The sequence below is a fragment of the Lycium barbarum genome, chromosome 3 (assembly GCF_019175385.1).
Source record: "Lycium barbarum isolate Lr01 chromosome 3, ASM1917538v2, whole genome shotgun sequence".
Taxonomy (NCBI): domain Eukaryota; kingdom Viridiplantae; phylum Streptophyta; class Magnoliopsida; order Solanales; family Solanaceae; genus Lycium; species Lycium barbarum.
The window spans coordinates 149,062,878-149,088,525 of NC_083339.1; the positions used below are offsets into that span (position 1 = coordinate 149,062,878).

The window sequence follows — 25,648 nt, forward strand, 5'->3', positions numbered from 1 at the left end:
GTTACTCAGACCTCACTTTAAACAAGAGATTACAGAAAAAACAAAAAACTTAAGAGACCACTTAGTATGATAACAGAAGTACGTGATCACACATTTTGAATTGGAAATAAGCCTCCAAAGCAGAAGTATTTTAGCCAGAAGCATCAACTTTACAATCCAGAAGAATGCGCGAAGAGGAACAACAACAACAACAAGCCCAGTATAATCCCACTACGTGGGGTCTGGGGAGGGTAGAGTGTACGCAGACCTAACCCCCACCTTGAAAGGTAGGACGGCTGTTTCCGAAAGACCCTCGGCTCAAGAGAGGAGACAAAGAGAGGAAAAGACAAAAGGTTAGATATGATCAAGCGTATCGAAAACAATATGAAAGCAAGGAATAATAAAGCAAGAAAGTCATGGTAAAAGGAGAATTAACTGCTATAGATAACTATGAAAATGAAAACAATGAAAGTAAATAAGTCATTATAAACCAACAGATACTCGCAGAAATCAAGAGACAAGAAACTATAGAACAACATAACTACTCTTAAGGGAGGATAGACGCGACTACCTACTATCTTTCTACCCTAATATGAGTCCTCCATACCCTCCTATCTAAGGTCATGTCCTCCGTAAGCAGGAAATGCACCATGTCCTGTCTAATCACTTCCCCCCAATACTTCTTCGGCCTACCTCTACCTCTTCTGAAACCGTCGCTGGCCAACCTCTCGCACCTCCGCACCGGGGCATTTTCATCTCTTCGCATCACATGCCCAAACCATCTCAGCCTTGCTTCCCGCATCTTGTCTTCCACTGAGGCTATTCCAACCTTGTCTCGGATGACTTCATTCCTAATCCTATCACTCCTAGTGTGCCCACACATCCATCGCAGCATTCTCATTTCCGCCACTTTCATCTTCTGAACATGAGATTTCTTGACTGGCCAACACTCCGCCCCATACAACATAACTGGTCTAACCACCACTTTGTAGAACTTACCTTTAAGTTTCGGTGGCACCTTCTTGTCACACAACACTCCGGAGGCAAGCCTCCATTTCATCCATCCTGCACCAATACGATGTGTGACGTCATCATCAATCTCCCCATTACCTTGTATAATAGACCCAAGATACTTGAAACTATCTTTCTTCTGTATGACCTGGGTGCCAATCTTCACTTCCACGTTAGCCTCATGTACTATATCACTGAACTTGCACTCCAAGTACTCTGTCTTGGTCCTACTCAACTTGAACCCTTTAGACTCAAGAAGCTATTCATCTTGTACGGAGACTTGTGGAGCAATATAGGGAGAGGAAGAGGGACTTGCACATGGTATTCATCGACCTAGAAAAGGCATACGACAAAGTGCCGAGAGAGGTTCTATGGAGATGCTTGGTGGCTAGAGGTGTACCTGTGGCATACATTAGGGCGATCAAGGACATGTATGATGGGGCCAAGACCAGGGTAAGGACTTTAGGAGGAGACTCAGAGCACTTCCCAGTGGTGATGGGGCTGCATCAGGGATCAGCTCTTAGCCCATTTTTATTCTCCTTGGTGATCGATGGATTGACGCGGCAAATTCAAGGTGAGGTGCCATGGTGTATGTTATTTGCGGATGACATAGTCCTGATTTACGAGTCTCGCAGCGGGGTTAATGCGCGAAGAGGAAATTGGAACATAAGCTATCATTTAAAATAATTTTGACAAGTGGGGGACGAGGCAAGGAATCAAAAGATAAGTTCGAAAGGGACAATCAAAAACAGAAACAAACATAGATCATACAATACTACGAAACCACTACATATCAGAGCTCTTGTACATAAAACATCAAAAGTATTAACGTTGCTAACCCAACAGGCAATAAAAACTTCAGAATACTTGATTGCAAAGTTTATTAGGTTTTCAACATGAAAGAATTGGATCCAATCCAAAGAGTAATCTATTAACACATTCAGGGTTCAAAAGGTATTTACAGAAGATTCAACCAAGTGCCAGAAGCACATCAAGCAGTTGTGTACTCGATCAATAGATCACAATTAAAACCCCAATTATTGTTACTTTTATGTTGCTAGTTTCGTAGAGCAAAAAAGTTTCTTCAAGCCGGATTCATCCTATGGTTCAAAAACAATTTCCAGAACATCGGAGCCACAAATGACCTACTTTAACTAGCATGGACATGAAAGGAAGAAAAAATCAAAGATACTACTTTTTTCTTTTTATTTTTTTTCTTGATAAGGAAAGATACTACTTATTTCTAGAAAAGAAATTTCATTAATAGGAGAGTCCTTAGGCTACAATACTACAATTATTCTTCACAAGGGCTATAGGGGCTCACCCCTCGACTACCTCCCTCCCGAGAGCATACGTCTCTACGACTTGTCTCCCAACATATTCTGTCTCTTTTTAAGAATATGTTTGGTCTTCTCTAAAGAAAATTATCTGGGAAAATTCCAGAGTTCTCCTCATAAGCTCTCCTCTTCAATGATTTTATAATTTCACAACAACTTTTCTCTACAAAAGTTCTCCTATTTCTATCCTTCTAATGATCCATGTAAAGACTAGTGGAACAAAACTCGACAAATGTTAGTGGAGCCCTTAAGATCCAAACCGATAGGTAAAGGAAGACTAATTTGTCTCTACCTAAAAAATTGTGGTAAAATGACTTAACTAAGAAGTGTATTACACATGTAGAGCATTTTAGTTGGGTTTCAGATGTTATCTCATAGATACCTCCCACAAAAATAATAAGTCTATAATCCTTAATGTCGTTGTGTCTTCCTTTTTCGGCATGGTAGCTATGATGATGCATTAAGACTTCTTTTAAATTCACTAATTTCCTAGAACTTAGCTATGGGATCTAGAACTTCTCCATTCACTGTGCTCCGTACTATTGAATAAGGCGAATGTGAATTCATTTGGTCTCGCGGTCTTGTCACATACAAAACCTTCCATAGCCTCCCAAACCTCCTCTTCCCGAATCACCTTCCTCCCAAACTCACTCAATGTCCACTATGTATAACCTTCACCAACAACATACTGAAGAATAGTTGTTGACAGAATGATTTAGATGTTCACCGTGCCTCTTGAAGCTTTAAGGGTTGAATTATGTTACTTTGACGTCTTGGGCTTTTCATGTATTAAATAAAATATAGTTGCATGTTCAAAAAATATCAAGCGTTTTATAGAAAAGCTTTAATGTTGATGGCTTATATACCCTTTTAGGAACCAAGTGAAATGTTTGACACCTTTGTGGTTGTTTAACGCCTTTACGACTACGTTGACGCCTTTATGGCTTTGTCAATGCCGTTAGGCTTTTATAGGGTTAATGATGATCACGTTGGCATGCATTCACGTCATATGCATTTGATACCTTCAATCCTTGACGTCTACAGGTTTTATGGATGCTTTCGGGCTTTATTGATGCATTTAGGCCTTATAGTTGATTCCTTCGGATCTTATTGACGCCTTCAAACTTTTTAATTTTATGCCTACAGGCCTTACCCCTCATTCATTGCACTCCACACACAACTTGATTTATTGATTAAATATTCTTATCATGTTGACTGTATATTGAATATGCTATCATATTGACCATGTTGATGAACATGCTTGAGATATAGATCGTATTGTGAATATACGTATATTGATAGCATATCTTATGAAAGATTTTGATCAAGCTCATAATGATACGTACTAATTCGATATAAGTTTTGTGTCATGTTTTCAAAGTCTTGTCTCTGCACCTAGAAGGTCACTGATGAAACTTACCAACAAGAAAATGGATCTTAGGCCTAACTCAACCCCCTAAAGCTAGCTCATGAGGTAAGGATTGCATAAGACCACATAAAGCGACTGATTTTCCATATCCCCACTAATGTGGAAATCAACACCCCTTGCACGCCTACCGAAGCCAAATCCATCTTGCGCAGACGGGAGACGATGATCGAAGTCAGACTTGAGTATGGGACGAGAACTCGCTCATTTTGATCCCTTTGTTGACCAAGCAAGGTCGCACTGAGACAGAGAACACCAACGAAACACTCTCTTACCCCCACTGACCAGCTAGTGTGCAATGACGACCAGGATGGACAACTGGAATGTGGATAATATGAGATGGAGGTCCAACATTAAGTAAACAATAAATTGGGATGTTCCTGACTCTGATACCATGATAAGAAAATGGACATTGCGCCTAACTCAACCCCAAACGCTAGCTCGTAAGGTGAGAATTGCCCAAAATTATATAAAGAACCCGATTTTCCTCGTCCCCATTGATGTGGGACTCAACACTTATGGAATGCGATTATACTCACGCTTCGGCCACATGTGTTCTTTTAGGCATGTAATTAGGACAATCTCGTACTATCATGCACTACAATCAAAGAAAAGTTATAAAAATTAAGGTTTAGGCAAGTACTGTACGAGGAGGAGCGTACAACTTTTCTTTGATTGTAGTGCATTATAATACGAGATTGCTAAGAGCCCCTTTTCATGTCATGTGATGGTACAAAGACGCCTAGATCCTCATATGTGTTTACTTTACATACTTCTAAATAATGTATGTTCGTTCGTTCGGTGGGTTTGGGTTGTCGGGTGACGATCACGTGATCCCTATATTTGGGGCGTGACAAATATCCATTGTACCTTTAACCATCTCCTTTTATTTCTTTTGCCCTCTCAAAGTGTTTTCAGCTATTGCCATCACCCACTTCTATCATCCATTTTGCTCAATCATCCTCGAAGTTTTCTATAGGGTGGTCTAGGACTCGAAAACAAGTGAAACATAAAACACTAAATTTTAAGCACAAGCAAAATTAAATATGATAAGAAAAGTAAGCTTTTCCGAACATTTGAATGACAAAACTAAGTTTTTAAGAAAATGATACTTTGAAAATCATAATTGTCCACCCCGTCAGGCGACCAGACCGCATCACTGTTCAGGTAACTCTGGCGACCAGGTAACGCCGGCCACTTTTCCGGCCAGATCTACTTTTTTCTCTCTTCCCTTTTCTTCTTCTCCTCTTCTTCTTCTCTTCTCCTTTTTTCCTTTTTTTTAGCTGCTTCTGGCGCTGCTAGAACACAGCTGCGTCATCGCCGGAGACTTTTTCCGGCACCATTTTCCGGCCAGCCCTCTCTCTCCTTTTTCCTTTTCTTTTCTTGTTCTTTTTTTCTTTCCAACCCCCCCCCCCCCCCCCCTTTTCCTCTCTTCTCCTGTTTCAAGTCTCTGTGAGCAGAATTCCGGCAGTGAACAGTAACTCAACAGTGAATAGTGTGAACAGTAACTCGAACGTTGAACAGTGTTTTCCGGCGGCGACCAGGTTCAGTTCAACTGGAGTTGGTACCTCCGGTTGCCATATCCATTATTTGTCCATACACTTGTAGTTACATTTTGCTAACTTTAGACTTTTAAATAATTTATTAGTTCATACTCATTTTCGTGGCTTTTCTTAGTGATGGTAGACTAGGGTCATGTTCTCGTTCGGGGACGGGGGCGAGAGTTAGGATGGGTAAGTGGGTTAGAGGAGCGTCTAGGTTGAGAGTAGGATCTTGGAACATTGGGACGTTAACGGGGAAGTCCATAGAGCTAGTTAAGATTCTTAAGAAGAGGAAGATTAATATAGCTTGTATCCAAGAGACCAAATGGGTAGGTCCTAAAGCTAAGGAGGTAGACGGGTATAAGTTGTGATTCTCTGGTAGGTCGAAGTATAGAAATGGGGTGGGCATTTTAGTAGATAGTGAATTAAGGGATCAGGTGGTAGAGGTTAGGAGAGCCACTGATAGGATGATGTCGATTAAGGTGGTCGTTGAAGGACTCACTTTGAACATTATTAGTGCATATGCGCCGCAAGCAGGCTTAGGCGACGAGGAGAAGAGGCGCTTTTGGGAGGATTTGGACGAATTAGTGGGAGGCATACCGCCTACTGAGAAGCTATTTGTGGGAGGTGATTTGAATGGACACATCGGGCCTATTTCGGGAGGTTATGATGATGTGCATGGAGGCTTTGGCTTCGGGGACATGAATGGAGGAGGAGTCTCACTTTTGAATTTTGCAAGAGCTTCTGGGTTGGTGATAGCCAATTCGAGTTTCCCAAAGAAGGAGGAACACTTGGTAACCTTCCGTAGTTCGGTGGCTAAGACTCAGATAGACTTTTTACTCCTTAGGAAGGATGATAAAAGTTTGTGCAAAGATTGTAAGGTCATTCCGAGCGAATATCTTACAACCCGACATAAGCTCTTGGTGATGGATTTAGCGATCAAGATGACGAGGAAGAAGAGGGTCGTCGAGGACCGACCTAGGATCAGATGGGGGAGTTTGACCACGATTAGTACCCTGGAGATGGGAGAGAAATTGAAGGATATGGGGGCCTGGGATAGTAGTGGGGATGCGACCAGTATGTGGGATAAGACGGCTAGTTGCATTAGGGTGGTAGCAAGGGAAGTGTTGGGGGTCTCGACAGGTAGTCGTGGTCAGCATCGAGGGGACTGGTGGTGGAATGGAGAAGTTCAAGGGAAGGTGGAAGCAAAGAAAGTGGTGTATGCGAAGTTGATAGAAAGCAAGGATGAGGTGGAGAAGTGGACGAATACAAAACTTTATAAGATGGCGAGGAAGGAGGCAATGTTGGCGGTTTCGACGGCAAAAACGGCAGCTTTTGAACGCATGTATGCTGAACTAGAAGAGAAAGGAAGGGACCAGAAATTGTTCAGGCTAGCCAAGGCGAGGGAGAGAAAGGCACGTGATGTGGATCAAGTAAAGTGCATCAAGGACGAGCATGGCAAAGTATTGGTAGAAGAGACTCTCATTAGACGGAGATGGCAGTCATACTTCTGCAAACTCTTGAATGAAGAAGGGGACAGAGACATTGTGTTGGGAGAATTACAACATACAGGAAGGCATCACGATTTTGGGTATTGCAGGAGTATTAAGGTTGACGAGGTTAAGGGTGTTGTTCGTAGGATGCGTAGGGGAAGAGCGACCGGACCTGACGAGATTCCAATGGAATTCTGGAAAAGCGCGGGCCCGGCAGGTTTGGAGTGGCTGACTAGGTTGTTTAATGTCATCTTTAAGACGACATTGATGCCCGACGAATGGAGGGCGAGTGTAATGATCCCTCTATACAAGAATAAGGGAGATATCCAGAGTTGCAATAACTATAGAGGTATCAAGCTGCTAAGCCATACTATGAAAGTGTGGGAAAGGGTGGTGGAGATGAGGGTGAGGAGAGGTGTGTCTATTTCAGAGAACCAGTTCGGATTCATGCCGGGACGCTCAACTACAGAAGCCATCCATCTTGTGAGAAGGTTGGTGGAGCAGTATAGGGAGAGGAAGAGGGACTTACACATGGTATTCATCGACCTAGAAAAGGCTTATGACAAAGTTCCAATACAGATCCTATGGAAATGCTTGGAGGCTAAAAGTGTACATGTGGCGTACATTAGGGTGATCAAGGACATGTATGAGGGAGCCAAAACCAGGGTAAGGGCAGTAGGAGGAGACTCAGAGCACTTTCCAGTTGTGATGGGGTTGCATCAAGGATCAGCTCTTAGTCCGTTTTTATTTGCCTTGGTGATGGATGAATTGACACGGCAAATTCAAGGTGAGGTGTCATGGTGTATGCTGTTCGCGGACGACATAGTCCTGATCGACGAGACTCGTAGCGGAGTTAACGCTAAGCTGGAGAGTTGGAGACATACTCTGGAGTCTAAAGGGTTTAAGTTGAGTAGGACCAAGACAGAGTACTTGGAGTGTAAGTTCAGTGAAGCACCTCAGGAGGCTGGCTTGGAAGTGAGACTTGGTACCCAGGCCATCCAGAAGAAAAGTAGTTTCAAGTACCTTGGGTCTATTCTGCAAAGCAGCGGGGAGATTGACGATGATGTCACACATCGTATTGGGGCAGGGTGGATGAAATGGAGGCTTGCTTCCGGAGTGTTATGTGACAAGAAGGTGCCACCAAAACTTAAGGGCAAGTTCTACAAAGTGGTGGTTAGACCGACTATGTTGTATGGGGCGGAGTGTTGGCCAGTTAAGATCTGTCACATTCAAAAGATGAAAGTTGCCGAAATGAGAATGTTAAAATGGATGTGTGGCCACACCAGGAGTGACAGGATTAGGAATAAGCATATTCGGGATAAGGTGGGGGTGGCCTCGGTGGAAGACAAGATACGAGAAGCGAGATTGAGATGGTTTGGGCATGTGAAGAGGAGAGACACAGATGCCCCAGTGCGGAGGTGTGAGAGGTTGGCCATGGATGGTTTCAGACGAGGTAGGGGTAGGCCGAAGAAGTATTGGGGAGAGGTAATTAGACACGACATGGCGCAACTACAGCTTACCGAGGACATGACCTTAGATAGGAGGGTTTGGAGGACCCAAATTAGGGTAGAAGGCTAGTAGATAGTCTCGTTTTCCGTTCTTATTAGTAGTCGCATTATCGCAATATAATTTCTTCTGCTCAGATTTCTGCTATTATCTGTTATTTCCTGTGCTTTGATTATCCTGTGTTATCTGTGTCGCTTGCATTATTTCATTTCATATCGCTTTGATTCTCTTAACCTTATCTGACTTCTTTTTATGCTTTTATTGAGCCGAGGGTCTTTCGGAAACAACCGTTCTACCTTGGTAAGAGTAAGGTCTGCGTACACTCTACCATCCCCAGACCCCACGATGTGGGATTTCACTGGGTTGTTGTTGTTGTTGTTGTTGAAAATCATAATTGTAAGGAAAGAAAAGAGTTTTGTTGATTTGCATATTTTCATTATAGGTACACTGCAACAACAACATAGCAGTGTGATCCCACAAGTGGATTATAGGTACACTGCATAATGTCTTGTAGAATATACAAGTTCAGCAAAACAGAGGCGAATATCTAAAAAAAGAGATCCAGTTTACTATTAAAGCACCTTTAGGGTTTCAAGGGTTAAGCTACTCGTAGCTGTTAATACTTCTCCTCAAGCTATTGGGCCTATATCACCACTCCTGAGCCAATGTGAGGGTAAACATCCAGATGTTTTGTATGCTCATAACGATTAAAGAATGCATTTACCTAATGCAAATGAAAATCTGCATGTTAGCTTTATAGGACTTAGATCTTCAAAGCCTAGCTCCCTCAAGATATTTTGCGACCAAACCAACCACTTACTATATGTGCACTTAATCCTCTAGTCTCACATTGTCTTATCCAGAAACAGCATACCACATGTAAAATAACGTAATAAAAGAATTATTCCGAGAGAAGGAACTTGAGAGACTCCCTATCAGGGCTAGAGTGTTAATCTGTATGTAGCAACCCCCTAGGGAGGATGCTACTATGTATCCCATCAAATCAAATTTTTCATTTATGATATTCCTGAAAGTTGAAAATCAATTATGCGAGAAATGTTTCTCATAATGTGAAACAGAGTTCATGTATCATTTGTCGCATAGATCGTGAAAGTAAAATGATAAATCTAAGGTATACATGGTCTGTCTCAATAGATGCCTTGGTTTATTTTTATTTTTTCAGAAAGAGTTGAAGCACGCCTTGTTTTAGGTTTGAAAGTTTTCAATGTATAATATTCTTTTAATTCTAATATTTTGATGCATCCAATAATTTATACATCTAATCAAACAAAGTTTTCTATTTTCTCTAAATTATTAACCGCTAAACCATAGGTACAAACAAAAAGATGCCCAATTACACACTGCACAACATGCAAGGTAGGGTGATTTACTGACGATTAAGGAGGTCGTCGGACTGTGGAGTAGAGGAATTCCTGCAAGAGTAAACAATAGCTTTAGATAATAATTGAAATAAGTTTGACTCCCAGCAATATTTAGATCAACATGCAGTTCTAGCCAACACCTAAGGTACAAGTTCAATAGAATAGATACAACAATTTCTAAAGCACTAGAAGGAGTAGAGAGAAGTGAAAAATAATGTGAATCTTCTTCCTTATATCATGTATCATTCAAATTCAATTAATATATCCCACTTCAAATGACCATTTATATCCCCTCTGAAGTGAGGTCTTCACCTGCATAAAGTTTGTATATTTGGACTTTTTTTACCACTAAAAAGGTCCATTGCACCAGATAAGAAACAAGAGATCACATTATCCCTGTAAATTCCTACATTGCTTGCTTGCACATACTTAGAAATTTCATTGTATGAAGCAATTTCAACAGGGCATCCAATGATTTTCTGATTTTCCAGTTCTAGTCTTTTTTTTTTGTCTATCGGAAAGAGTCCCATAAAGATAGAAGTAAGGTCTGTGTATATCCTACCCTCCCCAGACCTCACTTGTGGGATTACACTGGGTATGTTGTTGCTGTTGCTGTAATTTTTATTTTTTAAGGAAATTTCATTGAAGGCATTCCAAGAAGATACAAATTCGTACTAGAGATAGTTAGCTCCAGTACATTCAATGTTCACTCTTGGAAAAAGCAAGGAGCTAACAAAATTCAAAAATTGCTCTATGCTATTTACATGAGAAACGTTGCTCCACTGAGGGAGTTGAAATCCCTTCAAAGCATCTGCCATTTTTCTCTAACCAAATACACCAAAAAATGCATCCATAGACAATTTGCCAGATTTTTTTGATGGGTTTACCTACTGTCCATAATCCCCAACTTGCATAGGCATACTCATGTTGTAAGGCATAACCCAATTTACCCCAAAAGATATTGAGAAATATGTCCCATATATCTGTAGTAACTTCACAGTGAAGGAAAAGGTAACAGACATCCTCTGCACTTTGCCGGTACATGGAGCATCTATTACTCAGTTGGATCCCTCTCTTGCTGAAATTATCTTGCGTTAAACAAACCTCCTGAAAACCTGACCAGCTGAAGCAGAACACCTAAGGTGGCAGGCTGGTCTACCAAATTAACTTTCATGGCCATGTTCCAACAATTCCATTGCCCTTGCATAAATGAATGTAGCTAGCTTTTACTGTAAAGTTGCCGTCACATGAGCTTCCCCGTCTTAATTTATCATTTGCCTGAGATTGAACTGTATGTTCCAATCTTGCAAGCAGATGCAACAAATTATTTAATTTCCAATCTTGTATGTTCCGTCTGAATATTATATTCCATGCACTTCCATCCCTACATTGCATCATTGAGGCCTAAGGGTATTTTACTAGCTGAAATTAATCTGGATACTCGTCCATGAGAGAAAAAGCGCCTTACTATTTGTCCTTCCAAAAAACTAATTGCTCTCCATTTCCCATCATGCAAACTCTATTGGAACTGAATTCCGCCCACAATTTACTCTTGCTCTTCCAGAGGCTAACTCCTTACGGGATGTGGGGAGTCTTGTACACCAGTGATTTTGCTCTTCGTCTTTCGCTTTTATAACCCTCTTCCACAAGGCTGAATCATTTATATTGTATCTCCAAAGTCATTTCATCATCATACATTTGTAGTGAATTGCCAGGTTCCTGATACCTATTCCAACTAGTTCCTTAGGAAGCATGATCTTTTCGCAGTTTACCAGATGGTACTTGTGTAGGGTGTAATTGTCTTCTCATAAAAATGCACTGCTAATTTTTCCCAGTTGCTTCAGAACCTTCTTGAGGATAGGGATTGCGGCATAAAATATGTCAGTATGTTGTCCATGGTATTGTTAAATGGACTTGGGACCTTGGGCTAAACTCAACCCCAAAAGTTACCTTATCGGGGGAGGATTGCCTAAGATCATAAAAAGGAGATCCCAATCCATTTCCTCAACCCCAATGTCCAGGACTGGAACTGGAGCGTTGATAATATAACACTGAGGTCCAACATTGTGAAACACAACAACAAGAATCGAAGGGTCTGGCTTTGATACCATGTAAGGAAATGGAGTTTGACCTAACTCAACCTCAAAAGCTAGCTCATAGGGAGAGGATTGTCCAAGACTATATGAGGAGACCACAACTCATTCCCTCAACTAATGTGGGACTTAGCATTGTAACAAACAAGATAATGGAGGGATTTTCCTTATGTCTTATTCCACAATGTGAGAGGTACATACACATACATTGTACTCTAATTAAGGAAAGAATCAAAAGAGAAATTCTATTAATCCCTATATATATGCTAGGCCATGTACATTACACCAAAGTAGAGTCTAAGACGCACTCAAAGAACTAAACATAGGAGATAAGTGGTCATAAACCTTATAAAAAAATTAGTGGTCACAAAAAGATTAGCCATGGAGTATGTGGATTTGCACTAATATGTTCATTTGCAAAGAGTAATAGGAAGGTCAAGGTTTCGTAAGGAGGATTTGATGACGAAGGAACTAGTACAAGACATGTATCATCGGTCTCTCGCCTCCTAGAGTAAACTTGAACAACTAACAGTCTTGTTGGAGCAGGTGGTGCAGTTGCTGACTCATGAGACACTATAGTCGATTAGTGCTCAATAGAAGAACTGGGAGATGTAGAAGAAATATCCTCATTTGATTGTTCACCTGTGACATGGTCAATTAACCACTCATCTTCCTCCCTCTGATGGGTAAAGACGGGAGGTGCATAGAAGAGGATGTATTCTCTGAAAGTACCATGTCAATTGACACCACATATTTTCCAAGTTCAGAAGAATAACAACGACTTCTGGAGGCGAGAATATCCCAAGAAAACACTCTTCAAGGCCTTCGGGTCCAACTTGGTGACATATGGTCAAAGATCTGACATAACATGTGCTTCCAAAGACCCTAGGCTTCTACTAGAAATAGTGATTTGCTTGGAAGAGAACACTATGAGGCACACCACCAGCATGCACGGCAAATGGTATATAATTAATCAAAAAACAAGTCGTAGAAACAGCATCGACTAAAAACTGCTTAGGAACCTTTGTTTGGAATAATAGTGCTCAAGTTATCTCAAGTAAATATTTGTTCATCGTCTCATCAACTCCATTTTGAAAAGGTGTATCAACACAAGATAACTGGTGGAGATTCTCATGATGTCTCATGAGGACTGAAATAATTCTAACATGTATTCTTTAGCATTATCACTCCTTAATATGTGCAAATTAATATTAAATTGAGCTTTAACTTCAGCAAAAAAGGCACAAAAATGGAAAAATGCTTCAGATCGATTTTTCATAAAGTAAATCCACATCATCCAAGAAACATCATCCACAAAGTAACAAAATATATTGCAACCACCTACAAGTTGTCCCAAGAAGTGTTTGAAATATGAACCAAGAATACAACAAATGAAGTGTTGAAACACGTTAATAACGCTTTCTAAAGCAAAATTTGTTCCCTCTCCTTCGCAAGATTGCAATAGAACTAATGCAAATAGCTTTAGCGGATATGACAAATTGTTTTTGGTAACTAAATATGACAATATTTTGTGAAAAAGAAAAAAAGATATGACTACAGTAAGCAAATGGAGAAATTCTTCTTCCAAAAAGCAAGACATATCAGCTTGATCTTTCCAGTGTAGAACTTTAGACAAGGAAGAGAGTTTTGGAGAAAGGTTGTAAAAGAAGAAAATCTTTGCTGCAAAAGTTAGAATACTTTCAAAATGCAAGACCAAGTGTATTTAAATAGACAAGAGTAGTTATTAGTGGTTACAAAGTTATGAGAGGATCCTATCCTTTCATTTAAAACGCAACTTCTAGTTAAAATATTCTACGTATAAACTGAATTTAAACAATTTGTAACAAGAAGTTCGAGAGAGGAAGAAAGAGAAGCGCACCTTTGCGGACGCACTGTGCCTTTGGCCCGCCTTCTGGCAGTTGCAGAATTTTTGCCCTGAATTTAAGAAGCAACAACAGTTGAGCAGTATATCCATATTATGGTTACAAAATCAAAAGGATGACATCAAATGAGTGTGAGATACAAATGAAATGTTAATGCACCGCAGATACCTTTTCATCACTGGGACCGAAACCACGACGTGAATTTGAATCGGTAGAGCAGCATAGACAACCATAATTGGAAGAGCGAGACCTGGGAGAAGCAAACGGCTGTCCAAGAATAGTAAAGTGAGTCGTTGCAGCAACGGCCATGAGAGATAAGGTCTGCCCTTTCCCTTCCCTGCAGTTCACTCCGCTTACAAATCTTTCGCGTGGGACCGTTACTTGTTTCAAGCAACGCGGGACGTCACAACGTCAGCTATCTGTTTGTTTTACTTCAACATTCAAATCATGCTAATACTACTTTTATCATTAAAGCTAGTAATTTTCTCATATTTTTCAAAATCACCGAAATCAAATTGGAAGAATTTATTTAGTAAATTTTGCCTTAACATCTAATTTATTTATTTAAGGTGCGTTCGGTACGGAGGAAAACATATTTCTAAAAAATATTTTTCAATTTTCTCATTTTTATTTGATTAAAATTTTCGAAAAATATTTTCTTTAGAAAAAAATTCTTACAAATAAGAAAAATGACTTCCCTGATCAAAGTAATTAAGTAGGGAAAACAAGTCCACAAGTGTTATCCCACCAACCACTCTACCACTACCCAACTCATCTCCCAACCACTAAACCCTAACCACTCCTACAACCCCACTCACCACCCCTACCCCCACCCTCGAAACCCCCCTCCAAAAACAAAAGTTTTCTTTTTTGGGTTTTCTACACCCACCACATCCCCATCCCCCCCCCCCCCCCCCCACAAAAAAAATATTATTTTTTCTTAAACAATTTTTTTTGTTTGTTTTTTACACCACTCATCCCCCATACCCCCCAACCTAAACCCCCAAATCCCCCAACACCCAACCACCCCTTCCAAAAAAATTAATGTTTTGAAAAGTTTTCTTTTTTGATTTTCTACACCCACCCACCCCCTATCCCCTCTCGAATTTTCTACTTCATATTTAATTTTACCTTTATAAGAAATTTATAAATATGGAAAGTTTGCGTCGTTAAATTTGGTGGAGTGGAGGTGAGGGATAGTTGGTGGGTAAGAAATAATTTCCCATTTATAAAATCTTTATAAAAGTAAAATAAAATATATGAACAAAAAATTTGGGAGGGAGGGTTTGGATGGTGCGCGGTTAGGGTGGGTGAAGATGAAATGCGTTCGAGGGTGATGGAGGGTGGGTGCTTGCGTGGGTGTGGGGGGTTTGTGTGAATTTTGATTATTATGCTCTACTCATTTCCTTACTTTTTTGATTTAGTGGTAATGGTGTCACTCGTGGTGGTGGAAGGGAAGAAAATTTAGTGGTAAATGAACAAATAGAGGGGAGGGGTAAAATGGGTTAGGGGTGTTGACGTGGCATGTCACGTGTCATCCACCTCATCAAATGCTAGTATCACGTGGGATTGAAAGTCCACCTTAGACAACTTTAATGAATGAAGGGTATATTTGAACCAATAGTATAACGACAAGGGTATATTTGGACCCAAAGTATAACGAATGGTACATTTGACCCTTTTTCAATAGTATAGGGGTATATTTGGCCCTTTTCCGTTATTTTAATATGGCTAAGACCAAGCTAGTTATAATGCAAATGAGGAGATCACTGTGACTCGATTTATTAATGATTTAAATAGAGATCAATTACTAATCCTAAATTTAGATGAGTTAGTAGAATTGATTGAAAAAGTTAAAAAAGCAACAAAAAGGAATCAACAAGCTAGTTTATGGAGGAATCGACTAAGGAGAAAACTACTCCTAAATTTCAAGTAAAGACAGGCAAATGGGATACTAAGGAGGGAGTTAAATCTTCTAACACAAATTGGATAGTAGCAAGTTAAACCAATTCGTCGTAATTTGTGAATAATTTAATAAAATAGGTAGAATGAAGATAAAAACAAGTCCTGCCAATCTATCATGTCTTGTAAAAAAATTATAAACAAGATAGGTAAAATGAAGATTGTACTAAGTTATACCAATTCGTCTTCATCATGACTTGTAAACAATTAACAAGATAAGTAGATGAGGATAGCACCAAGTAAACCAATCTGTCATAATTTAATAAAATAGGTAGAATGTAGTACCAAGTCATACCAATCCATGTGTCATGAATTGTGAATAATTTAATAAAATAGGTGGAATGAAGATAACACTAAGTCATACCAATTTGTCATGACTTGTGAATAATTTAACACGATGGATAAATTGAGGATAGTACCAAGTTATACCAATTTGTCATGACTTGTCAACAATTTTACAAGATAGGTAGAATAAAGATAAAACCAAGGCATACCAATTCATCATGACTTGTGAGCATTTTAATAGAATAGTTAGAATGAAGATAGCACCAAGCCATATCAATTTGTCATGATTCGTGAACAATTTAACAAGATACATAGAATGAAGACAGTATCAAGTCATATCAATTTGCCATAACTTGTGAATAATTTAATAAGATAGACAGAATAAAGACAATACCAACTATTAATCCATCATGACTATTTACAGAATGATTATCTATGTAATCTAAATGACCTGGTTTTCTTAAAACCATAGGGGACAAAATTCCCAAAAAGGATTTCTTATACAACAGGAACCCAAAACAACGGCTGAAGGTCTAGTGAGATTGAAACTCCACAAATGATTTGATCTGATATTATTCACAAAAACCTGCGCACATGCACCGCCAGCCATCTATCCGTTTGTGCATGCATTTAAATCTTGAAACAACACTAGCGAGAAAAGTACCAATCAGAATTAAAGCGGGGGAACAAGCATCTTCCTGTCTCCAAACTCCGCAGAAAATTCTTCATCATTTTTACCCAACATATTTTTCAAGCTGCATTCCATGTTTCTATCCTTGAGCACCCAAAATCTAGGTTTTATTTTCTTCTCTAACGAGTAGCTGAAGTATCTCGGGTATTCAACCACATTACTTATTGGTTTTTCCATTGAGTTCATCAGAAATTCTACCTTAGGCTTGAGAACTTCGTCTATGCTGTAGCCGAGCAATGGTGAGAACCTGCAGATCATTAGTGCTACTTCCCTCTTTGAAAGCCCGACATGCATCAAGTAAGTCATTCTGCTCAAAATGAAAATTAGAATGTCACAACACAAGGTACTATACTTGCACTGGGAATTTGTTGCTGTGCTTAGCAAACCAGGTAAGGCTGTAAAAGCATATAATCTGTATGTTATCTAATAATTGTGACCCCAAAATTTAAAACTAGATTGAAATTGCAGCAACGTGAGATGTTGTTATCTACCTCATTTGTCCCAATTAATAGTACTATTCTGCTCATTTACGGTACACTTGACCCATTTCCGCAGTTAAATTGGACTTGAAATAAGTACTCTTTGTAAAATGAATTTGAACATTCATATGGATCAATCAATCAATCAAACTACATCTCAATTCCCAAACTAGTCAGGGTCTGTGATATGAGCTACCAAAAAAAAAACCGTTTGGCATTAAGAATTATTCACTTTTTTCCGATTTTTTTTTCACTTTTTTCAAAAATTAGTGTTTGGCCATGAAAATTCCAAATACAACTTCGAAAAACAAGAAAAACTTGTTTTTCAAGTTTTTCACTTTTTACACAACCCAAACAAGTACATTTCAACCAAAAAAATACTATTTGCAAAAACTATGGCCAAACACAACTCAAACTCCAAAATTCCAAAAAAGTGAAAAAGTTTTTGGTTTCTAAGGCCAAACGCCTACTAAATATATGTTACACCTCGTAGTTTTATACGGACCGTATTGTTGGGATACGGACCGTATCTTGGAATACTGACCACATTTAAGGATGTTATAATTGAACAGAGAAGGCAGATTTTGAGGTAAAGAAATACGAACCATTACACGGCCAATATATACAGACCGTATTTCTATGGCGATGAATTTTGCTTTTTGTTTATATTACGACCTCTCCTCATTTTTTTGTCATTTTAACTCAAACCTAAGTTCTATAAGCCCTAGAAACCCTCTCCCATCATATTCAATCACTCCCCAAGTAAAACTCAAAGATCAAAGTGAGAATCAAGTGCCAAAGCTTTTCAAAGTATTGTTGAAGCTTGTTTCCTTCTTGCAGAAGCTTTGGAGGATACTTCAAGGTGAAGTAATCTTGGAATGGAAGTGTTCTTGAGCTCTTAAGGTAAGATTTCATCTTATTGTCATGTTTATGTGATAGTTATGCTAGGGTTTGGGAGAAAGAAATTGGAGGAAAGGTTCAAACATGAACTTGATGTTATTTTGAGTTGTAATCTAACTTGAGCCATGATTGTTAGTGTGTTTTGAGCAAAAGTCTTGTTGTGGGGATAATAGTTGATGCTGAGAATGTGCTGAGGTTGTTATACTTGGTGTATTTGGAAGAAGAAAGTATATAAGTGTTGTATACAAGCGTATATCGGGTTGCTCAATTGTATATCTTTAAAGTTGTGGATATGAGTTTAAAGAAGATCATATGAGGTTGTTATGTTGATTGTTGGTTGTGAGCTTTGTGGTGATGATTAAGAAATAGGGGAATGCTGCCCGTTTCACTTTAGAATCGAGTTATCATTGATATGCGTGATATACTAGCGCCATCTAAGTTGTATATGTATTCCTTTGTTATGGATTGGCGCTCTAGCTGTGATAAGCTCTCATTAGATTGCTTGGACGACTTGAGGTATGTTAAGGCTACCTTTCTATCTTTTGGCATGATCCTTATGAATGAAACGTGAACATAACACTACTCCATAATGATTCTATTCTTAGTAGCAAGGGATGTTCCATGTTAATTCATGATCTAGTAATGTTGATTTCAGTAAGTACTTTTTTCAGATTCAGTATGATTCATAAAGTCATTTGTTGATGAAAATGCTATCACATAATGATGTTCGGAGGTATAACAACCTTACGTCACTCCGACAAATTCAGGATGTACTCTTATCATAGTCATGCATTGTATAAAATATTATATATATATATACACACACACATACATGTACAGACCTATGACCCCTCAGGCGTTATATACGTGAATATTATGTATTATATATATGTATGGGGCATGAGGAAGGTGACGGTATTATATACGCACTACCACCTGATCAGCTGGTCACATGATGATGCCCATAGAGGCCGATATGATACGATAGGATGCCCACAGAGGCTTGACAGGCGTTATATACGCATATATATATATATGTATGACCCTTATGTATGCACGCACAGTATTTATGCATATCATTGGCCCACAACGGTAATTCAACGTATAGGTTGCATTCATTTTATCCTATGTACTTTTATGTCTCTTTCATGTTATTTTCATGCCTTACACACTCAATACTTTGTCCGTACTGAAGTCCCTTTTTCTGGGGGCGCTGCATTTCATGCCCACAGGTTCAGGTAGACGGGTTGACGATCCACCCCAGTAGGTTGTTGTTCAGCTAATATTGGAACACTCTTCTTGTTCCGGAGTTGCAGTCTAGTCTTGGTACGATATTTTTGATATGCATATGGGTATGGCAATACTTTGTCCGTACTGAAGTCCCTTTTTCTGGGGGCGCTGCATTTCATGCCCACAGGTTCAGGTAGACGGGTTGACGATCCACCCCAGTAGGTTGTTGTTTAGCTAATATTGGAACACTCTTCTTGTTCCGGAGTTGCAGTCTAGTCTTGGTACGATATTTTTGATATGCATATGGGTATGGCCCTGTCCCGACCTTATTACATCATATAATCCAGTAGAGGCTTGTAGACAATCATGGTATAGTTAGACTTGGTATGGCCCTCTTAGCCTATATTTTTGTTGTATAGTATTTCACGATGGCCTTGTCGGCTTGCACAAATTTTGTCCTAGCATAGTTGTATAGTATGTCTTCTTGGACTCATCCATTTTTCAGCATATTTCTCATATGATTTAGCATATTTTCATGGTGACCCCCAAGGTGCACTCTTGTTTATGATCATGACATGAAAGCATGTTTAGCGGTGCTCGACAGGAAGGGTCCGAGTTCCCATCATGGCCCTCCAATTTGGGTCGTGACAATATAAACTACAAAAGTTACTACACTGCCTTCTAAATGCATTTAAGTATTCATATGGAGGATAAAATACTCTAAAAGATCATATTTAATTCTTGGGAAATGACAGCGATCAACTATTTTCGGACAGTCAAGTGTTACATATTTTTTTCACAAATACCTCCATCTTGAACAACTTCATTTTTTTATGACGGTGGTGTTTGTGTCAACTTGTGCGCACCTCGATTATTCCACCAGCATAAGTATCGGGTAACTCTGTCCGTCAATACTTAGGCAGATAGGACGAAATCACCTAGTGTTTTTTGCCTCCGCTAGGATTTAATCCTGAGACCTCATGGTTCTCTTCCCACTTCATTAACCACTAGGTCACACCCGTGGGTGCAATTTAATTGAACAACTTAAGCATATACCAGAGAATATGATCTTTTACCTTGGACGTAAAGCTCTGTGGATGTCACATACAAAAAACTCAGGATATTTCCTGATAATCCTGGGAAGATGACTTCTGGAAACTCCAATACCCATTAGGAAATCGAGTTTTCTCTTAAGAGTTTTCCCGATGCTCGATGCAAAAATTTCAGGACAGCGACCAAGTATCCTACCAATGATATCATCATCCAGACCTAGATCCCTTAAGAAGCACACTACCTGGAGATGAAGAACTATTACTCCCACGAAAAACAGAAAATTTATATAACAGGTGCTGAGATAATTATACTACTTACATTCACCCAAAAAAGGTAAATTCTTCTGTAATCAGCAAAAGAAGATGCTCAAGCATCATCATGAACTCTTACTCTGATAGGATCATCAATCTATTAACAAGCAATTTCACTCACTCTCTCCATGAAGCAACACCAAAAGCATGCCAAAATCAAGATATAGAGGGAGAGAATGCATGTATCTGAAATATTCACTAATCTGGAATATCAAGGTAGAACAAGCAATATGTGTAGCCAAGACAGAGATTCGGTAAATATTTATTTACAGCCATGTCATATAGATAAACCTTCAAACAATTGGTCAAAACCCAAGCAAAAAATCACGACGTATCAAGGCTCAAGCTTCAGCAGATGTTAGTTTTATCCCACGTCTTGTATGTGGGAATCATGCTTTTATATGAGATTCTCTACATATTACATTCCAGTTAGTACAGAAAATTGGGTGGTCTTCATGAGGAGTCATGTTTCCATCTCTACTTTCTATATCCATCTTGAATCAGTGGCGGAGCCAGGTATTTGGCTAAGGGTGTTCAATTTCTCTTCTCACTTGTATTAAGAGTGCGCAAAATTAAATATTTACTCATAATAGCTAACATTTAACCTGTGTACACCTCGAAATTTCCCCGTGAAGGGTGTGCAACTGACCACCCTTCGCGGAAGGTGGCTCCGCCCATGTCTTGTATGCAAGAATTTTCCTCATTAATAAACATTTTATCAAAAAATCTGATAAAGGTAGAGTGGTCATTCTCAAGTTGTCTCCAATTAAAGTGTGAGCTCGACTAATCAGTTGCTACTAGAAGGCATCTTCCACAGTGATGGAACTGTTGTAATGAAGCTGCATATGGTCCTTGGTTAGTTCCAATTTCAAATTATTCTAGGGGCATGGACAGATTATGATACCTTTTTCTTCTTTTTATAAGTAAGCATATTTTATTGAATTGCTTTTGTTTCAAGGGGAAATACATTTTATTGACATAAGCGGGGATACCCCAAAGACGAGCAATACCCCTATAATCTAAAGTTACCCCTGTTTAAGGACCCTTCAATCATCTGTAAAATAAGTAAACATATTTTATTGAAATGCTTTTGTTTCAAAAGAAATATATTTTATTATTAAGAAGTGGGGATACCTCAAAGACAAGCAATACCCCTATAATCTAAAGTTCCCCTGTATGAAGACCCTAAAATCATATATAAATAGGGATATCTTTTCACTTCAGAAACAACAAAAAGGAGCAAATTGATATGGCCTTTTCCATATATGGGAAAGTTTCTTATCTCCACATGTTTAAACAAATTTGAAGTCGTTTTCAAGATTGTTATCATATTTATGATGGACCTTCAATCAGGAAAGTGAAGCTTTTAGAACCAAAAAATTGTGTTATCATCTATCATTCAATATGAGATTTGTGACGATTTTTTATTTTGAAAGGCCCAAAAACATGTTCAGAAACCTATAACTGTGAAGATTCACTAAAATGAAGATGCTGATGCAGTTGTACAACTACCATCACCAAAAAAATTCTGAAATCTCATATTGAAGCTCCCAAGTCAATCAGCACAATCTTGCATACATTTCTACTTTTGTTAGTAATTTGTCAGGCGAACACCATCATTTGGCCTCTCACCTGATGGAATTCCTGAGGCTTCTGCAGTAGCAGCTGAGGACTTGTAGCAATCACCTTACCCAACTTCTGGTTTCGAATGCCAAAGTTACGAAACTGTTCCACCACCAATTTCAGCTTGTTAACTGACAACCCCAAAAGGAGTGGGCAGCTTTTGATTGCCTGAGCTACACTAATTTTTGGCACCTGCCCAAAACAAATAATAGCAAAATGCCAACTAAATTACACTCTAACTTACTGGAATACAAGGCATATAGTGATGCAGAAACCAAACCCACTGCTTGTGTAGACCACAAGTCAAGGCAATTAAATGCAAAGGTACAAGGAACTCTTAGCATGTGCAAAATAGTGTAATCAGGATTAATACCTTTTCATCATCAAAGAAAATCAGGATGTTCTCGTAGTTTTGCAGAATGCTCCTCGAAAGAATCCATGGATATTTCAACAACATCTGCCCAAAATCTTTGCCCTTCATACCATCCTAGCAAGGAATGAACAACAATCACACCATCCTAGAAATGAACGCTCCAAGATTGTCCAACTTATTCACATATAAATAAATTTTCCACTTAGAAAGTTTGTAAACTATTTCAGTCCTGCACTAACATTTCTACCAAAGTCAAAAACTATGATTCAGTTCTCCTCAGCAGAGTTATAAAGATTATGCTTTGCCATATCAGTTCAAGGCTGAAAACTGCCTCCTTTCAGAGGCCCAAAATAACTGGGAAAATTGTTCAAAATCGTCCATAAGTACATCCTTACCAACAGGCTTCGGTGTAGAACCTCCACACATACCAAAAGAAAAGAGAGAGAGGATGATAAAGATCTAAATGTCCTTCGACTTTTATACCAGTAATACTAACAGAAGCCAATCAAACATATTGCAATCATATTAGTGTGATAACCGTGAGTCATCCAACTGAGAGAGTTGAAGATATGTACAGAAGGAATACTATTAAAATCAGATATTAATAAATAAGCCGATACCTTAAGGATCGCCTGCAATCTTGGTCTAACATCCTTTTCAATGTCATAGAAAATAATAGGCGGAAACAAAAGGAGAATTTGTCTCTTACATCCTTCTGCCACTCCAATATCATCAAGAAATTCCATCAGACGCTTTATATGACTCTCCTTAGGTAGTAACAAAAGTCGTGGAAATGATTCAATAAGATATCGGAAAGATGCATCTTCAGAACCTAACAAATGTAGACCTCCACGCCTTGCTTGAATCTACAAAAAGTACAATATCATTATGTAGTTGATAGCAGGAAGTATTATTCAGACTCGTTTTAACTGACTTAAAGTGGACTATGGTGGAGAGTGAGAGAATGATTGGATGTCAAAGTAATATGTTAAGATTAATTGGAATTGGGTGAACTGTAGAGGAGCAGTCATGTAAGGCTACGATATAACGTAGTGGTTGACCATAGTTACTACTTACTTCAAGGGATTGTAGACGACAGACTTTGCCATTTAGGAAAAATCGTCATAAAAGGTTAAGAGGGTGTATATCTAGATATAGATGCAGGAGTAATTGATTTTAGTTCCACCAACTTTAGGGTAGGTGCAGCTCAATGAAAGTGTAATAGACACAGTACCACAAATGTCAAGACAGGCGCAGTAAATAGGCGTCATTAATCATCCTGATTCAAGGAGGCAACTGACCTTCTCAAAAAATGACAAGGTCTGCTGGATATCCTCATCAATACTGATGGACAAGTGCATCATCATTTGCCGGGCATTTCTAGCAATAAGTCCTCCATCATCACTGTCTGCGAAGAATATCTTCTTCAGATACTTAACCTATGAGCAAGTAGAGCAGGGATCAGGACATGTAATAAAGAACCTAAAAAGGGTTCAAACCTCTTATCTCAAGAAAGAGATGTCTGTATGCCCACTCGTGAGCTTTTTCAACTGCCTTAACCATGGCATGAATGGATTTTATATAGGCAGTTTAAAGATCTTCATCAATAACTATATGTTAACCTTTTCTTTTTTTTTTTTGGAAAAGTAATAACTATATGTTAACCTATACTTCACCTCATTGTTTGAACCAGAGGTAATCTTAGCAATTTTGGTAAGCATTCCAGCGACTATATTACTTTCTTATCTAGCCAAACTAAATCAAGGTTCTTCATTCTCCTGTGATATGTTCAATAGAACCTGACCAGGATTCTCCCACTGAGCTCATGGGAATGTCATAGAATGAGCCAACACTACGAAAGATGAATAGCATATCAACTTTTGACATTATTAAAAGGTGTTTGCTAATTAGTGTTACATGTACTGTTCTGTTTAAGCAAAAGAAAAACAGGAGACAACAGTGCACCAAACAGCTGTGAACCAATATTTTGATTTAAAAGAAAAATACAGCACTTCCATCGCAGAATTAAATCAAGAATTCCACAAAAATGACCTGATGTACACTAGAGTAGTGGTATTACCTTATCGATAAGGGTAGGTAGTGTCTTAGAGGAAAGATAGCGAGCTAAGTGGGTTGCAGAAGAGAGAGTGAGGCCAATGCTCTCCAAGAAGGGAAGCATGCCCTTATCACCTTTTTGCTTTGCCATCAGGTAGACCTTCCTCTTGAAAGGTGGTTTTTCATCATCAGTAGTGCTCCACGAATTCCATAAGGAAAAGTCATCCAGGTCACGGACGCTATCTATCAACATGCTGACGTACTTAGGTGAGTTGAGTGCTATTTCCATGGATTCCTCGTTAGAAACGCCAAGTTCTTGAAGATAACAGCTGACAGCCTCCCTGGCTTCACATTCTTCCACGTCTTCTGCTGTTCCGTTAGACCTAGCAGCAGCAGCAAGCGGAACAAGTGGCCCAAAACTCAACTTGCGGCAGCGGAGACGAGAGACTTGCTCTGGACGTACAAAATTGGTATTGCAATGGCAAGGAAAAAGGAAAGGTTGGGGATTTGAGTTGGGGACGGCGAATGCCAAATAATTTTGAAGGCAATTTGATGACATATCCTAATCTGTAAACCCTTCCAACAAAATTCCACCTTGCACTCGTTTTTCTTCCCTATGTTACACGCCCAAGCCAATCGTCTACCTCTGTGTGTCTGTTTTTCTTCTTTCATTTGTCATGTGTCTGGGGTGAGAGGACCTCACAGTCGAATGACAAAAAAAAAAAAAAATTTGTCTTTTTATCACATAGTATATGTATCAATTGGTGATATTAACAGTTTCAGCTTGGGGGTGTCACCAGAGACTTTTTGAAACATCCCATCATATCGGTTTCTCTTCAGTAACGGTACAGTTAAATTAATTTTTGATATTTCTTTAAGAAGAAGTCATGTAGAAGTCACAAGTATATGTTAGAACACGATACCATGTATACTTCCAGGACATTGGCAAAAACTCTCAAGATATTTTATTGCTTAAAAGGTGATGAATCAAGAAAAGATGAAACACAACAAGAATTGGAATACATCCCGCTATTT

General features: G+C 39.0%; 2 protein-coding genes across 4 annotated transcripts in view; both read right to left on the reverse strand.

The window, feature by feature from the left end:
* LOC132633605 (uncharacterized) overlaps positions 1–14,093 on the reverse strand; it is a 37,245-nt gene extending 23,152 nt beyond the window's left edge. For 2 of the 3 annotated variants that reach the window (XM_060350138.1, XM_060350139.1), the window contains exons 1-3: positions 13,820–14,093; positions 13,648–13,703; positions 9,689–9,726 (exon numbers count right to left, since the gene is read on the reverse strand). In XM_060350138.1, the coding sequence (XP_060206121.1) occupies positions 9,689–9,726; positions 13,648–13,703; positions 13,820–13,960 (235 nt within the window). In that variant the 5' untranslated portion in view covers positions 13,961–14,093. The remainder of the gene's footprint in view (positions 1–9,688; positions 9,727–13,647; positions 13,704–13,819) is intronic. The other variant, XM_060350137.1, reaches the window with a different exon arrangement.
* Positions 14,094–16,224: 2,131 nt separating this feature from the next.
* On the reverse strand, positions 16,225–25,358 carry LOC132633607 (transcription termination factor MTERF2, chloroplastic). The gene is made up of 7 exons (XM_060350140.1): positions 24,639–25,358; positions 23,860–23,997; positions 23,179–23,424; positions 22,559–22,672; positions 22,195–22,377; positions 20,275–20,492; positions 16,225–16,896 (listed from the first exon to the last, which is right to left on the reverse strand). Exons 1-7 carry the CDS (start codon positions 25,170–25,172, stop codon positions 16,572–16,574), a joined length of 1,758 nt encoding a protein of 585 aa, XP_060206123.1. The 5' UTR covers positions 25,173–25,358; the 3' UTR covers positions 16,225–16,571.
* Between the last annotated feature and the right edge of the window lie 290 nt (positions 25,359–25,648).